This window comes from Glycine max, chromosome 19 (genome assembly GCF_000004515.6).
Source record: "Glycine max cultivar Williams 82 chromosome 19, Glycine_max_v4.0, whole genome shotgun sequence".
In the NCBI taxonomy this organism is placed as follows: domain Eukaryota; kingdom Viridiplantae; phylum Streptophyta; class Magnoliopsida; order Fabales; family Fabaceae; genus Glycine; species Glycine max.
In genome coordinates, this window is record NC_038255.2 from 39864997 (window position 1) to 39881984 (window position 16988).

General features: G+C 33.4%; 2 protein-coding genes across 2 annotated transcripts; one reads left to right on the forward strand and one right to left on the reverse strand.

The window, feature by feature from the left end:
• Positions 1 to 1733: 1733 nt before the first annotated feature.
• Positions 1734 to 7355, reverse strand: SDP1-3 (triacylglycerol lipase SDP1). Its single transcript, XM_003554093.4, has 3 exons — positions 4885 to 7355; positions 3252 to 3395; positions 1734 to 2953 (listed from the first exon to the last, which is right to left on the reverse strand). Exons 1-3 carry the CDS (start codon positions 6301 to 6303, stop codon positions 1994 to 1996), a joined length of 2523 nt encoding a protein of 840 aa, XP_003554141.1. The 5' UTR covers positions 6304 to 7355; the 3' UTR covers positions 1734 to 1993.
• A 4557-nt stretch (positions 7356 to 11912) lies between these two features.
• On the forward strand, positions 11913 to 16603 carry LOC100820346 (calmodulin binding protein PICBP). The gene is made up of 4 exons (XM_041012525.1): positions 11913 to 12176; positions 12275 to 12572; positions 12681 to 15912; positions 16293 to 16603. Exons 2-3 carry the CDS (start codon positions 12285 to 12287, stop codon positions 15849 to 15851), a joined length of 3459 nt encoding a protein of 1152 aa, XP_040868459.1. The 5' UTR covers positions 11913 to 12176; positions 12275 to 12284; the 3' UTR covers positions 15852 to 15912; positions 16293 to 16603.
• The last annotated feature ends 385 nt before the right edge of the window (positions 16604 to 16988 follow it).

Here is a 16988-nt window from a genome sequence, read left to right on the forward strand (position 1 = left end):
GATAGTCATTTATGCAATTTAATTCTTGTCACACAATTTTTTGTTTAAAATTCTTTCACACGCATTGCTGGAAAAGTAATTTTTATGACGAGCATTACATAAACACTCCTTATATATTATATTAAACTCCTTACTTATTTAAAAACACATTACACCATTTACTCTTATAAGATATAAGAGGGTCTGCAAAGAAATTATATACATTCTCAACGAATGAGAAAATTTTAGTATAATTTAGTCTTTTATTTATATATTACACGCGAAGTGTAAAATTTCTTGCATTAGATGACATAGGTTTGTTCTATTGATTTAAGATATTCAAATTATTTTATTATGTATTATCCAATGACATGCGTTAAGATTATGTTTGAGAAAATATTTTAGTTAATTTTTAATTTTTTATTAGTTAAAAAATTTATTTAACTTTTTGATAAATAATTTTTTAATAGTTTCTAATATTTTTTAAAATGTTACTTAAAGAAATATTTTTTAAAATATTAACTTCTACTTTCTAATTTTTTTATATTTTTTTCTTTTTTTATTCTTAATGTATTTTCAAATTTCTTATTATCATTTTCAAATGAATCATAATTTTATTATTTTTATGTTATTTTACACTTTTCAATTATTTTAATTGTTAATTTTATCGAATACTTATAATTTAATAAATTATTTTTTTTAACTTTTATCTATCAGTTACCGGTTAGTTTTTTAAAATTATAACTTATTTTTCAATTTTCAAGTATTTTTTAGTTAATTTTATCTAACTTAGCTCTTGAGTTCCATTTTATTTATCAACCCTCTTAGTAATTATTCCTTCTTAAGGGGTTTCTCTGAAGTCCTTGATGGGTAATCCGTGAGATCCTTCGGCGGTTATATGGATAGAATTAAAGAATAATATAATATTCTTACAACTATTTACCAAATATGAAAAAAGTATACCCAGCATTCAAGATAATGGACTATCTTATATGATAGTGTGATTGTGTGAACATCTTGACAAATAATATAACAACAAGTATTACATCTTATAAATAATATATGTGTATGTAGATTTGAATATCATTTTATGGGACTTGCTATGTAGTCTCCGCCGTAGAGAGTGGCAGAGAGAGCATAAAAAATTGGTCCTAGTTGTATGTGATAGCTGCTTGATTGAAGGGTTTTCATGGAATATAAGACCAAAAAATAAATAAGGGATTGCATGGAATACGCTTTCAAACATTCCCATTGGAAAACTAACAGGTTTACAGCTAACGGAATATAGTACTGATGGCTTTGGTTTAAGGATAAGACTCTAGCTTTTTTTATAAAAAAATAAAAATTATCCTTTGATTTAATAAATGAAAAATAAATTTTCACACATACTGTCATGCACTAAAGTAGGGACTTTGCGACACATCATTAGTGATTTTTGTTGATGATCCACATTTATGTTTCCCCATGTTCACAACAGCTTCAAAAAGTTTGTCTGACTTGTTTTATTCATAGATTTCCTTTTTGGTTTAAGGTCAAAATCAATTTTACACTTGTAACATATGCTTATGATTGAAGTTAATTTGAACACAGAGCCAAATCATGTTCAGTAATTAAAAACTAATTATCCTAAAATCTAACACAAACGGATACTTTATAGTTTATAAGCATTTTACAGTCTGGCCCCGTCACAATTTTACAACTAGTAGCATTAGTTATGAGCAAAATAGAACACAAAAGGTAGTTTAAGATGATTATGTCATAATCCTTTTGTCTTTCTTTGTTTTTTTTTAAAAATTTAACAAGTAATATCACACAGACACAGCAGTTGTGTGGTCGTGGAATTTGTATACAATCACTTTATCTTAGTTACAAGAGTAAACCAAATGGTGAGTTATTCCCATCAAAATCATGAATAGAGATTCTCCTCCAAGCCTAGAATGAGTACTATTTACAATATGGAGGGCAATAGGAACAAAATATTAAAATGTCACTGGAAAAGAACTGATACTTGAAACTAACTGTCAACAATGCTCTGATCCATACCCGAATGATGATCCATGGAATTGTAGTCTTGAGTTTCAGTTAAGGACCTAGCTACTGTGGATTCTTCATCATCTCCATGTTCAGAAGCTGAGCTAGCAGCATCTATCTCCTTCCCTGGACACTCATCTTGGACACATTCAGCAACTTCAATGTTGTAATTTTCAAAATCATGACTGCTACCACTTAAGGGTGACAAGTCTTCTTTCTTGACAACATTAAACACAATCCCATTATGGATCCTTTCAGGCTGCAAAAGATCACCTTCGGTCACAAGTATGCTGGACACATTGAAAACCCTGTTGCCAATTTCCCTTGGCTCAGATTCTGTGCTATCAGAGTTCCTATCCAGTGTTGCGAGCCTGGGGCTACGATACTGAAAATCATTAGGGTTAGCACGACTCACTAAGCCTTTATTGTTTTGATCGGTATCAACGTCTAAGTTTTGAAGAAAATCGACAAACATATTTGCTGAAGTAGTTCTCATCAAAGGCCCACCAGATCTTGTCCAAGAATGCAAATCAACACTTTCAGAGTCACTGTCACTTCCATCAAGTATGCCACGGTAGGTCTTCCAAGTTTTGCCATTGGTTCCACAGGAACTGCTAATGCCTTGATGCTTTGAGGCAGCAACATCAGTAAGGTCCTCAAGGGAACCAGTTGAATTCTCTCGTGCAATGCAATTCCATGAAGGAATTCTTTTTGAAGCACTGAACCTTACAGTGCTGGACAAACCTTGAGAAGCAGAAGCAGCTCTCTCAGCAATCCTCTTTAGTCTTCTCATATGATTGAGAATCACCACACACTCATCAAGAGCAAGCTCAATGCCACAATTTGCTTTTATGGCTGAAAGTTTCTCCCAGGTACATCTTCTCCCTTGGTTGGTTGCCTTTTGAAGCTCTCCATAAGAAGGGTTCTGTATAATTTTGGTGTACTGGAACAGGACATAGGTAAAACAACAGTCACAATATGCACAAGTTAATCACTAATTAACTGAGTCATCTTTCGTAAATGATACATAAATAAATTCCTGAACCTTTAGCATAAGTGTATGAATATAGAAAGAACATTTTGCCACATAATTCCAGTATGTTTCCAAGGAAACTTCATCAAGTATTGTAATCAAAGGCTTGGTGTTAACCACTAGCACTTTTTATTTGAATTGAGATCTAGCTGAAGTTATTTTATCCTTATATATCTAGCTGTTATTTTACTGTTCTTTAGGTGCATACCTGAGCAAGAGTTGCGGGAATAACAACAGTCACATCACCTTCCCAGTCTTGAGCAAACAACTTAGCAAGTCCACCTAATGGAAAACCAAGTTCCAGTATTTGATTACACCTATGTTTCACCTCCATCTCCACAAGATGAGCAAGCTGAAAAATTAAAAACCACATTTGATACAGTCATTATGTAGTAAGAGTGGTTAACAAGTTTGATGCCTTATAAATGATGAATGACAACTGTCAAAGGATACAACCATTTCCCAGTCATGCAAAGGATAAGCAACACTAATTTTCACAGTATAACTTGAACTAAAAGATCCTATACAGGGACAGAACAAGAGGGAGGTGGGCAGGGGCCCTAGGCCCCCTCCATCGGGACTTTTCATGTATATGCATATATACTTTTAAGTTGGTTGGTATAAAATTGTAAAATTTATTTTGTATGTTGTTATTAACTTATTATAATAATGGTTAAGGTTAACTAGGGTAAAATTGTGTAAAACTAGTTGTCTTTGTTGTTATTATTGCAATGATAAAGGTTATAACTAGTGTAAAAACTGGTTGTGTATTTGTTATCATTATGGTAACGGTTAAGGTTATTATATAAATAAAAATTAGTTTCAATTTTATGTGTAAAAATAATAAATATTTTTAAAAATTATTATTTATTATAAGTTAGACATTTAAATAATTATAAATGAAGAAACAAAAAATCACCCCCCCCCCCCCCCCACCTTTAATAGGTGTTTCCTGATCCTATATATGCAGCTAATATTCAGACTGAAAGGCAAGTCTGTCATTGGAATGAATGGGAACAAAAGCAATAAGGAGAATTTTACAACTGTTTTGACCCATAGTTTATGCTACAAACATAGCCTATAACTCCATTCTTTAATTAAAATACTCAGTGGCACTAAGTCACTGTGAAACCACATGCACAAAATTAAACACTTAACAAAGATGAGACAATATTGTGCGATATTGCAAATAGGAGAGCAATGATACCTTATTGTGATCTAAACTCATGCATGGATTGCCCCTAGAAGTTGGAGGAAATAAAACTCCACAGGGGTTTGTCCAACAATAAATAACAAGTACATGATGCATGATATTTCAGAGACAGAAGGAGACATACACAGATAGCATGCATGAATAAAACATAGAAAAGCTAAGGGATTGTTTGGTTTGAAAAAATGTTTTGTTTTCACTTTATTTCTTGTTTTCCCAAGTTATATATATAGGGAAAGTGAAATAGAAAATAAAAACAGAAAAACAATAAAAAATTGTTTTCACTCTTTTCTATATGATCTTTTGAAAACAGGAAGAAAAAAAAAGTGAAAACATAAAATGTTTTCTTAAACCAAACAGCCCCTAAAGCATATATAAGAACATGGAAATGAGCATAAATAAAACTTTGAGCAAACTGTTTAAAAAGTAAGTCAAACAGTGATGAAACCATCTTACACATCAACTCAGGGTTTGGGGAGGGGAGGGGGCATTATAACAGGTAATGGGAATGGGAATTATAGAAGTGGTACATCATTTCAGAATCAACTGTACACAATGCCAACAAACAGACATGCATATGAATGTAATACGCATTGTGTTTGCACAAAAGTCCAAGTCCATTAATATGTACCTTGGCAGCGAAGTTGCCCCCATAAGTGCGCACAAATTCTTTCAATCTCAATAATGGTGCAATATGAGGGTTGGCCTGACTAACTATAAAATGATTGACATTGAATAGTTCTTTCAACTGCATCATAGGTAAATCAATCTCCAAGCTACCATCCCTCCAACGGCGTGCTGGTGTGGAGCCCTCTTCAGGACCTAAGTTAAAAGGAGGGTGGTAAGGAATAATCTCTCCACTTCTATCCTTTGCCATCAATTCTTGAGCCTCAAAAAGGCCAGGGAAGGCACAAGAAGCGGTGACTGCACTCCATATAACCACATGGGGTGAAGTCAAGTAGTTAAGACATCTAGGTGGTTCGTGCTTCCTTGGGGAACAAACTGTAATCCCAAGAATTCTACCTGTCATGTCATAAGCTTCTTGAAATGTAAGATTGCTTGTTAGATGCCTCAACATCATTTGCAACTGTCTGATCTCATGAACAGCACCCAATGTTGTGACTCTCTTAACAACTGCAAAAATCCCACCCATTTGATCAAAAAATTGCAACGAGTGCCATGAATCCTCAAAAAAGCTCTGGAGCTCAGGCCAAGTCCTAGTGGCAACAACAGCACACATAATGGATCCCACACTTGAACCAGCAATTATCCTAGGCATGAGTTTATGTTCTACCATTGTTTTAACTACACCCACATGAGAAGCTCCAAGAGAGGCACCCCCGCTTAACAGCAAAGCTGTCCTCCCAAATGCATGCCTTGTTTCATGCATGAAAGCAAGCTTTTCTTCCAATGATAGCTCCTCTGAATCAGAATCACAGACCATTCTCAATTGAGTCGTTACTTCATCAATGTACTCCTTGATTAATTTAGGCACCTGAAGCCTACCCTTGTGCAGTTCAGGGTTACACATATTACCTAAATTTCTAATAAGATCGGCACGCATACAAAACATTATATCTCTAAGAGATCCCTCTTGCCGACGGTGGCGGAGCTCTTGAAGCTTGTTCCTCACCAATTCCACATCATAAAGGTCTGATTCATTCATCTTTGTTGTCTCTTTATCAAGCATCTTAGCTGCATGAGCCCATTCATCATAGGTCAAAGCACTTCTCATCATGTTTCTCCAAAACTTCCTCCTATATGCCATTTCAGCCCTTGCTTTCACATTTGTGTATCGTTTCAACAAGAAAGCAACAATTGTCATCATTGCCAATATCCCCTGAGGGTTCCTGGGATGCAACCATGATATAAAGGATGCCAACCCCCCCCTAAATCTATAGAAGAGATCTAACAACACTAGAAATATGTGGTGCCTAAAATGTGAGATAGACTTGCAAAAAAGAACCCTGAAAGCAATTGTCCTACCAAGAATGTCAGAAGGACCAATTGGAAAACGGTCAATACTAGCCTCATTACTAATATGATCCATTCTCCCTTGATCAAAACTAAATAATGCCCTTTTCACAAATCAAAACTATAAACTACCAAGGGATTAAATAGTATATAATAAAGTCAGTATAGTAAGAGTTGTATCTTCAATGTTAATATCAAAGGGTACACAATGTGAAAAGGCAAGGTTAAAGAAAAGAGTACAAAGAAAACAATTAACACCAGAATCTCACAAAATAATAAATTTAAAACTTGTTTGTGCCCTGTGTTTAACTCCAAAACTCATATAATCCACAAGTTTAACCAAATCAAAAAAGGAAAATAAATAAAAGCGACTATGCAACAGAATAGTCCTATAAGTCCTTGTTTTTCTTCCAACCCCAAGAAACCTTAAGAACCACGATCAAAATTCGAAATCAGATACCCAAAACCTTACGGATGAAAAAAGATTAAATTTTTAACCAGCCCAGAAGCCAAACCGTCGATCACTAAAACCAATGTCTGTGCAGAGCCAAAGGGGCAACGAATTTTTGGTCTTAATTGTAATTAAGAATGGATGGGAATGAGAGAGGGGTGATATTGGGATCTGGGAGGAGCGGATAAGATACCCATACGGTGACGCGGAGCCTAGTCAAGAAATGATGACGTGGATACCACACAGATGCATGAATGATTAATGAAGCATATCCAGATTTATATTATGGTTCGTTAGAGAATTGGGTCAGATGATAAGGGGAAAAAGTGACGGAATCAGACAAATATGGTTTTGGTTTGTTGTTTGAGATGCAACTTGAAAGTTTGGAACTTTATCTAATTGGCAATGCGATCGAATCATGGTTACGCAAGCATGGGGCACAAACAACAGCTGATACGGAAAGCAAACGAAAAAAACGTGAGGGGAACAAATACAGTACACGGTTAAAAAGAAAAAGGGTCACTTATTAACAAAACCATATATGGCTTGGAAGTTGGAAGGAGTCCATTGACAATGTTAATGGACTTTCTAATATATCAGATCCATTGTAGAACCGTCAGTGTGGACTAAAACCTGTGGTTTCTGCACCCTTGTTGATTGGGTCTCTACTAGAGTCAGAGATGGGTATTGCTTTGTGCATCTAGAATAATTGCTGGTACATCAAGCAAAATATTATGATTCCAATTTTATCCTTCCATAAACATGATACGGATGTATCAATATGTAAGTCTCATACGGATTGACCAATATGTATGAGGCTTAAGAGGTCCGTATGAGGCTTATAAATTGACTCGTTTATTAAAAATTTATATATGTAAAATGGTATATTATTAGATCAAAATTAATTGTCACAAAATTTATTATCTAAATTTACACATACATTAAATATACATTAGAAATTTTAGTGTTACATATAATGATATTAATTATTTTACAGATTGATCCATCCGTATCAACTTTACAAAAGGACAAAATTAGAATTATGTTATTTTACTGGGTGTACTAAAAATTGTGTTGGGTGTACAAATCAATGCCCGTAAGAGATTCTATATCAAAATTCACTGACCGCTGTTTTTTGTGCACCAACTCTCACTGATACTTTCTTCTCATAGTATTTTAAAAAGTCTATTACATAGTGCAATTATAAGTGCAAAAAGCAACAAAGTTTTGCCCAAATTCACTCTATGATCCCCCAATAATTAATAGTAAATGGATAATTAAAATTGGACTATTAATGAATTGTTTAATAAAAAATATTATTCATTTGGTTTTTATAGTTATATAAATTTTTACTTTTAGTTCCTCCACTTAAAAATCATTCCTTTTATAGTTCATATATAAACACTTTTGAATTTCTTTTAGTCCATATTATTACAAAATAACAAGGATTAAAAGGTAAAGTTTGTGTAACGATAAAAACTAAAAGGATTCTAAAGTACTTTTATAAGGACAAAAGGGATCATATTTACATGTAGGAACTAAAAAAATAAATTTTGTATAATTATAGTAACTAAATGAGTAATTTTTCTTATTTAAAATAATATGTATGATTTTTTTTGTAGAGAAGATATGTATTTTCTATAGAAGTAACATTGTTCGCGTCAAGTAAGATTATTTTGAATGAAAATTATTTATTTGAACATTTAATATAATATGCATTTAAACCCTCATAAATGCACATTTAGGGCATCTATTGGGAAATTCGTATGTTATATGTTGTCAAAAAGAGGCATTGAGCTCAATGCACATAAGTCTCGCACAATATTGAAAATGCAAATGTCAAAAGTTGTTAAGGACATTCGGAAGCTAAATGCCCGACTTGTAACATTAACAAGGTTCGCCGCTAAGTCAGCTAAAAGAACATTACCATTTTTTTGGTTGTTAAAGGAGGACTTGTGGTTCCAATGGACATAAGAATGTACATGAGATTCATATTCAAAACCATTAGTTAAACTAAAATAACATTGATCTACACTATCAATGACAAATGATATGATTATTAATCATTTTTCTTTAACCAACTAATGTTGAATATTCATGAAATAGTTTAGAGAGACTAAAGTAGTGGTCAGATAGACAAAATCCCAAATTTTATGCAAGTAAAAGGGTTTAGTAGTTAAAAGTGGGGTTGTACCATTTGTTAAGGGTACATATAATGGTATGAATATGATAGTATAGTATAATTATCCTATTTTGTAATCAATTGTTTGATGCATTTCTTACATTGAGGAAATCGAGTTTAAATGTAATAGAATACAATATGTTATTGTCTCTCCCTTCCCATCCCTCCTTCTCACCACCACCATTAATTGTCACCAACAACCTCCTTGTTGTTGTTATGATTACCACAATTATTGTCATTGTTATTGTCACAATCACCACTACAATCATCATGACTATTGTCACTGTCACTACCACCTTATCATCAACATCATTTTTGTTGCCACCAAAATCACCACGACCACTATGACATTATCACCTTGAAGACTACATCTCTTTCCTTGTGTTTAGGCTTAAGCATGTGATAGATAATCTCTTGTACATTAATAATATTGCTTGTTGTATCGTGACCCAAAATAAAGTTACTTTTGAAGGGATTAGATCATTTAGCAAGGGTCTCAATCTATTGACTAAGACCTTAAAAGTAATTTTATAAATTACAATACCAATATTCATAGTAAGTAGGTTCTTATTTAGATTTATCCAAATTGTCTTTTTTATCTCATTTCATTCATTAAAAAAAAATTGATTTTTTATGAATCGTTATAGTTATATGTAGAACTGTCACATAAGGTGATAGGTCAAAAATCCATAAAAGTGGTAGGATGATCATTCTTAGGAATTAGCACAAAAAAATGTGTATAAAAAAGCCAAAAATAAAATCACTAATAACCATATGCCAAATATCATCAACTACCATTGATTAGAACATCTGGAAGAAGCTTGATTGTTAGCCATTCGGGCCCAAGGATTTGTTGGCTTTCTTACTCGTAAGCACCTAGTGAACATCTTCCTTACTTATAGGTTGAGTAAGTGCTAATTTACATTCATTAGAAAAGGTTGGTAAAACAGATTGATGTTGTCCCTCACTTGTGCCTTCGTGTTATAATTTTTTTTTTTTTTGAAATATGCCATTGTCTCATTCTGCAGGTATTTGGTTTAGTACACCATTTACATAAGCGTAGGAATAAACCATGAATCATATTCCACTTTCTTCTAATAATTGTTTGAACATGAAAAAAAAAAATCTTCTATTTTTCCTCCCCAAATGAATCAATTGTTCTCCAGACTTTTGAAACCAAAAATTTTCCTCCTAAATTAGAATTTCTTTGTAAATTTAAATATTTAAAAATAATTTTCATTAATTTATATTTTTTTTATAAATGATTCATTACAAATAATATTTTTAGTGTAATATGTACACTTTTTTATTATTAATAATTTAAAATTTCAATATTTTAGTAATATTAATATTAAAAATAAAAAATAGAAAATAATTATAAACAAATATATGTAATGAATATAAAATTGAATATTTTTTTAAAATTTATTTTATATTACAATCAATAAATATAGCATTTAATGCCACTATGAAATTAATTCTCAATATAAAATTTAATATATGAAAAAGATCAGTTGAGAATAAATATTAAAATTTTACACTTACACTATTTAATATTTGTTTTGTAAAGTACAAAATTAACTAATTTAATGGTTTCTTTTCAAAACTATTTGAAGGGTTAAATCATTTGATATTTTTTCTTTATCATGTACATCAAATTTCACATAACTTAAGTATTTATTATTACAATATCTAACAATGAACATTTACTTATATTTAGCTAGTTTATTACTTGTTAAAATAAAATATATATGATGAAGTATCATTTTTTTATTTGCATGAAATTTTAAAAGTTTAATCTGTTTTATAAAAAAATGAATTCAATGATTGGATCAAGTAATATTATGTTCTATAAAAAGTTATTATTAGTGTAGATATAAAAAATTGACACCTATACATGTGTTTTTAACTAATTTAACGTTGACCTATAACTATATTATTTTAATTATTAGTGTAAAATTTTAAAATAATAAACATTAATAAAACATCATATATATTTTAAAAATAAATATCACATCAGTTAATATAAATAAGATATTAAATAATTTTATATTAATAATTTAATATATCAATTATCGTGTGTGTACTTGGACATACCTACATAGTACATTCTTTCTTTGTTATTATCGCATTGTGCAGATTGGTGTGAGCAAATCGGTGGTCCCACCATTCTAATGATTAACTAAACTAAACACTTTATGTTTCTCACACACCATATTTCATGATCTGTCTTTTCTGTTATCTCTTTCTTATTCTTGTTGCCCATTCAAAATAACATTATATAATAATTGTATTAATATTTAATTGTGGACCTATTTCATAAAAATTATATAGTATTAATCTCCATATATCAACCGTCACCATACAAAAATAATAGAAAAGTCAAGTTCATACTTAATCTATGGCAACTATTAATATCCGGATATCAACCGTCACATAAAGAAAAGTAATTTTAAAAAAAATTTACATGGTAATAATTACTTAATTAGTATATTTATATATTTCTCTTAAGATTTTAATTAACGAATACTTAATAACACAAATTGTATACCAATTATTTTTTTTATTAAAGTATTTTTTTATAATAAACATTTTGAAAAAAAAATCCAAAATAACAATTATTTAAAAAAAAGGAGTAAATTCACACAAGGACCATTCTTCTGGTGTTCATTAACATTTTGTTAAGAAAACAAATATTACCGTACACCTTTTTTATGCAATAATTGGAGATTAAAATTTCTCTACCTCATGAGACGAGTAAAGGGCATGACTGTGAGATAATACTTATAACACAACTTTTAGTATTTTTTTTTATACAAACATTAATTAAAGCGTAAGTCCGGTATTCAATCAACTCTAGGAATTTCTTCATCCCATAATAACCATAAAATGAGTGTGTCTGTGTTAAAAAAATGTTAGTAACAGTTTTCAGAAGAATCTAAATACAAATGAGTAGTTTTCACGTCGAGCCAATTGAATTGACCAAAGACCAAGTCAATTCTACACAATACACTCTTTCCTCTCCTACCTACTGGTCAAGCACCTCCAGGTCCCATTTCACATTCTTTTTAATCTTTTGACACGTTCAATTCTAAACTTAAAAGCCAAAAGCCACCTTTTTTTTTTCTTTTTCTTTTGCCTGTTATTTCAATAATATATTAATATTGACATTAATATCTAGTCTAGTTACAACTTCTTAAAACAAAGACAACTGTCTGAAAATTCCACACTGGATTCTCTATCTCATAGTTTTCTTATGGTAAGAAAAAAAAAAGACCATTTCACAATCTGAAGCATAATTGTAACACATAATCAGGTGCAAGACTTATTTTATTTTTCTCATTTCTTGATTTGTTTTCTTTGATAGTGTTTACAAATTTTCACTGCATGATTTTGATTCCATGAATTGTACAGATTCTGCAGAATGAAGGTTGAAATTGAAGGCAGCCACAGTGATTATGCTGAATCTGTTTCCAGCCAACCAGAAAATAGAGGAAGATTGGAATCCAAGAAGAAACTGAAGAAAGTGAGGTCAATAAGGCTTGTAAGATTGCCAAGCAAGAGATCATCCACCAGAGGAGGGAGACCCCAATATGACCCTCTTTCCATTGATACAAAAAGTTTAGAGGGGCCAACACCAATTGAAATGGCAGATGCATCACCTAATTACATGAAGGCTACCAGCAGTTCTCATGCAAAGGATAGTTTTCAGGTAAGTTTTCTGATTTTGAAGATTCTGAATTTGTAAAAATGATTTGAATAATTTCAATTGTTGGGAGAATAGTAAGAATAAGAATAATACAGTGCTGCTTTTGGGCAGAATACAGAAAGAATACTATTCACAAAGAAGACTTTGACAAGAATGTCTACTGCTTTGAAACTGAAGAGAAGTCTGACTAGAAAGATATCTGGAAGGACTGAACCAAAGAGGAAACTGAAGTCCTCAAGATCAGTCAGGTTTGCAGCTGTCAAGGGCCAAAAATCAACCAGAAAGTTTTATGAATCTAGTTATGGAAGTGATGACCAGAATTGGAGAAGTGCAAGTGATGCTGCTAACAAACCCCAGAGAGTCATGACCAGAAGATTAAGCTTGAAGCCTGTGAGGATCTTAACAAAGATGCCTACTTTCAAATCAAATAATTCTTCCATGGAGAGTGGCCATCAGATGTCTCAATCCCCAGACACAAGCTTGCATAGAGCCACTTGTTCTTCTGCTCTCAAGGATTCCCATTTTCCTGATCACATTGATCTCCCTCAAGAGGGAAGTGACTCTCAAGGAGTATCAGCTGTGAAGGTTTGTCCATATTCTTACTGCTCACTTCACGGTCACTGCCACGCCAATCTGCCTCCACTGAAGCGCTTTGTGTCAATGAGGAGGCGTGCGTTGAAGAGCCAAAAGCCAACAAAAATGGATCGTCAACCTGTTACTAGATCAAAGCAGATTGGTAATGCAAAGAAGGCCGCTCCGAAAACTCAAACTATCCATGGTGAAGATGGCAGATCTCATTTTGAGAACAAGAAAAAGATGGCAAGGGGCTTATGGATTAGGCCACATGGCACTCCAGCATCCACAGTTTCTGAAGGTGTGGAATCAACATCAACAGATGGAGTCGAGTTTTCTGCTCCTGATACTGAGATATTGGATGGAGAAGTAACCAACACTGGAATCACAAGCAAAAATATGGAGCCGGATTATGAAGTACTGACGATGAGTTCTGTACAGAAAGAGCCTACTGATATGGCATGTGGAATGAAGGAAAGAGATAAAAAATATGCCAAAATGTGGCAGTTGATGTATAAGCATGCTGTATTGAGTACCACAGGTGAAAATAAGCAGCAATTTGATGGGAAGGACAAGGAAGGAAGAGATCAAGATTCCCTTGCAACTAATGAAGTGAACAAATCTTGTAGCGATGGTTGCGATACAGACCAGGACATGGATGATGAAAATAAGGATGCAATTGAGCTGGTGCAGAAAGCATTTGATGAAATCCTTCTTCCAGAACCTGAAGACTTCTTTTCTGATGATCAATTCAAATCTGAAGGCATTGATTCAGATGAGGCACACTTACAAAAGAGTGAAGCTGAGAGAGAAAGGAATACCTCAACATCCACACAATCTCCAAGAGCACAGAGGATGGGGACCAAACCTGACCAAAGAGGTCCAAAAAGCTGGAGCAATCTGAAGAAGTTAATCCTCTTGAAAAGGTTTGTGAAAGCATTAGAGAAGGTAAGAAACATCAACCCCCAAAGACCAAGACATTTTCCTTCCGATGCTAACTTAGAAATGGAAAAAGTTTTTCTCAAGCACCAAACAGCAGAAGAGAAGAAGAATGCTGAGGAATGGATGCTTGACTATGCACTTCAAAAGGTTGTTTCTAAACTTGCACCTGCTCAAAGACAAAAGGTGGCACTTCTAGTAAAAGCTTTTGAAACAATTCTTCCATTTCAAGATGCTGAAAATAGTCCACGGTTTTCTGCAACGATGGAACCTCAAGCAAATCCAGTTCAACCCCTTGATGATTCCTCAAATCATAGAGAGGAAGAAACATCATTTTTTCATGATAGTAGTATGGAAATGGAAGATAATGATAGTGATGATCCAATTCCAGAACTGCACAATCCTACTATGCTCAAAGAAAGATGTCTTGACTATCCTGGAACTGAGACAGTCAAGAACAAGCCAGCATTTGGAGCTACTGAAGAAGACTTGACTGGAAAGCAAAGTTTAGCTGGCAGTTATGGTAATGGGGAGAAGATATCAAGTGACACTGATAATATTTATCTAGGGGAGATCAAAGATACCACATCAAGTTCCTTAAATGAGCCAGTTGAAATTATAAGAAGCAGTCACGAGGAGGCTCCAACCGATGAAATAGTCAATGATGTTCCAGAAGATTTGCTATCCAGTGTGAATACAGAAAATCCAGATATGAAATCTGAGTCACCTGGAAGAGACGTTGAAACCAAGAGTCTGAAGGGTGACAATGGGCGACAATTTTCCATGTCCAAAAGTTTAGTCCTAGAAGGTCTAGTTAGATCACTCAGATCTAATTTGATCGGTTCAGGAGCACCAGCAAATGAAGCAGCTGCTGAAAGAAAAGAAGAAATTGAAAATGTTAATATGGGAATTGAGACTCTTGAAGAGTTCCCTACAAAGGAACAATCTGAAGCTCCTACAAGTGCGGTTGTAGAACCTGAGACCCCTGTAGAGAAACAAAGCAACACAGGATTGTGGTACTTGGTGTATAAGCACATGGTATCAAATGTGGCGGAAAACAACTCTGAGTCACTAATTGATGGGGCAGACGAGAAAGAGTCAGGGTTGGATGACATCAGAACAGGAGTAACTTCTAATGCTTATGGAAATACACCTATGAAGGATCAAGAGATGCAATTCAAGGATCACGTTGTAGTTGATCCAGAAGTTGCACGCCAACAGATTGAAGCCATCAAGATGGTAGAAGAAGCAATTGATTCAATTCTTCCAGATGATCAGGATGACTTAGCAGACAAGGAATCACTCACAGACAGCACAATTTCTGACAACGCCAAACAATCCGACAGAACTGAGAGAATGCACAGTGAAGACCTGAACCAAAAAGAAGAAAAGATGGAATCCGGGAATGGAATGATCCAAAAACAAGAAGAAGAATCAGCACCAAAGGAGCAAAACAAAACAAACCAGAAAATGTCTAGAAGCTGGAGCAATCTTAAAAAAGTGATCCTGCTTAGGAGATTCATCAAGTCATTGGAAAAAGTAAGGAAATTCAACCCAAGAGGGACCAGATATCTACCTCTAGAACCTGATTCAGAAGCTGAAAAAGTTAACTTAAGGCATCAAGACATGGAAGAAAGAAAAGGCACCGAAGAATGGATGCTTGATTATGCACTTCGACAGGTTGTTTCCAAATTAACCCCTGCTAGGAAAAGAAAAGTGGAGCTGCTAGTGGAAGCTTTTGAAACAGTCATGCCAACCATAAAAAATTGAAACTGGGCAAACTGGCAAAGAGTGGAATAGCTTTGTATGCAAAATAAATTCAAGCTGAAAGGTAGAAAATTACCCTCAAGTTGAATTTCCAATTTTTTTTTTCTTTTTGAACTTACCCTTCATCTCTTTTCTTCAGTACTGTAAAGTGATGTGCAACTTCTCAACAACAGTAAACAGAAAACTTGTCAAACTGTGTGAAAACTGAATATTAGAAAATGTCAAGGGAAATCATATCCATTAAGAAATATCAAGTAGCCACTTCTATACTCCTGTCCTGTCATATGATCAATTTTAATCGAGACAACAGAAGAGGAAGAATTCTATATGCATCATTTATTTATAAGAACATTCATGCATTTTAAGTAATAGTCTCAAGTTGTATTTATATAATTATAATACTATCTTGAGAAATCCGATTCACTGTTTCCTCTAAATGTGCAGGTCAACAAGGAGATGTATATGATCATAATCCTTTGGGATGTCTGCAGTTTTTTGTCTTGTGAAAACTTTGTGTCCCGTGTCATATATTTTTGATAGTCCCTTAGGAGGAAACTTAGAATATATAACGTTTTATGATTCAGCAACAACAAAGTTCAATACAGGGATATTTCCCCCCTTTTGTTCCATTCATATCTCTCTTGGTGTTCTCAGGTGGATGTTGTGTATGAAAGATTTGCATTACAAATACCATAGACAGTCTTTACATGTTATGATGTAATATCTTTTATGTGGAACACATTAGAATGGCCTAATCCGTATTGCATATTTATGCTCCTCTTGTTACAGTGAAGATTTCTTATCCTGTTTTTGAACATCCAAAAATTAACCCACAAAGTGAACAGTCATGATGACTACCTAATTTCTTCGCTTGTTTTGAGTAGAACACTGAATTTATAAGCAATTATAGATATGCAACATATACAATGACTGTTTTTACTCTGAAAAAGAGTTGTGTTTTTTGGCTAAGAATCGATCATTAGTCATAATTTAAGTTTGATCCTATTGACATGGGCCAAAACATAGATATGACTTGAACAATGACACAGGTTACTAGTGATATTTTCCTTACTAGATAGAAGAGGACAATTTCACTAGATATCACAAAATTTGAAAACTGAAACCTTGTGTTGGGTGATC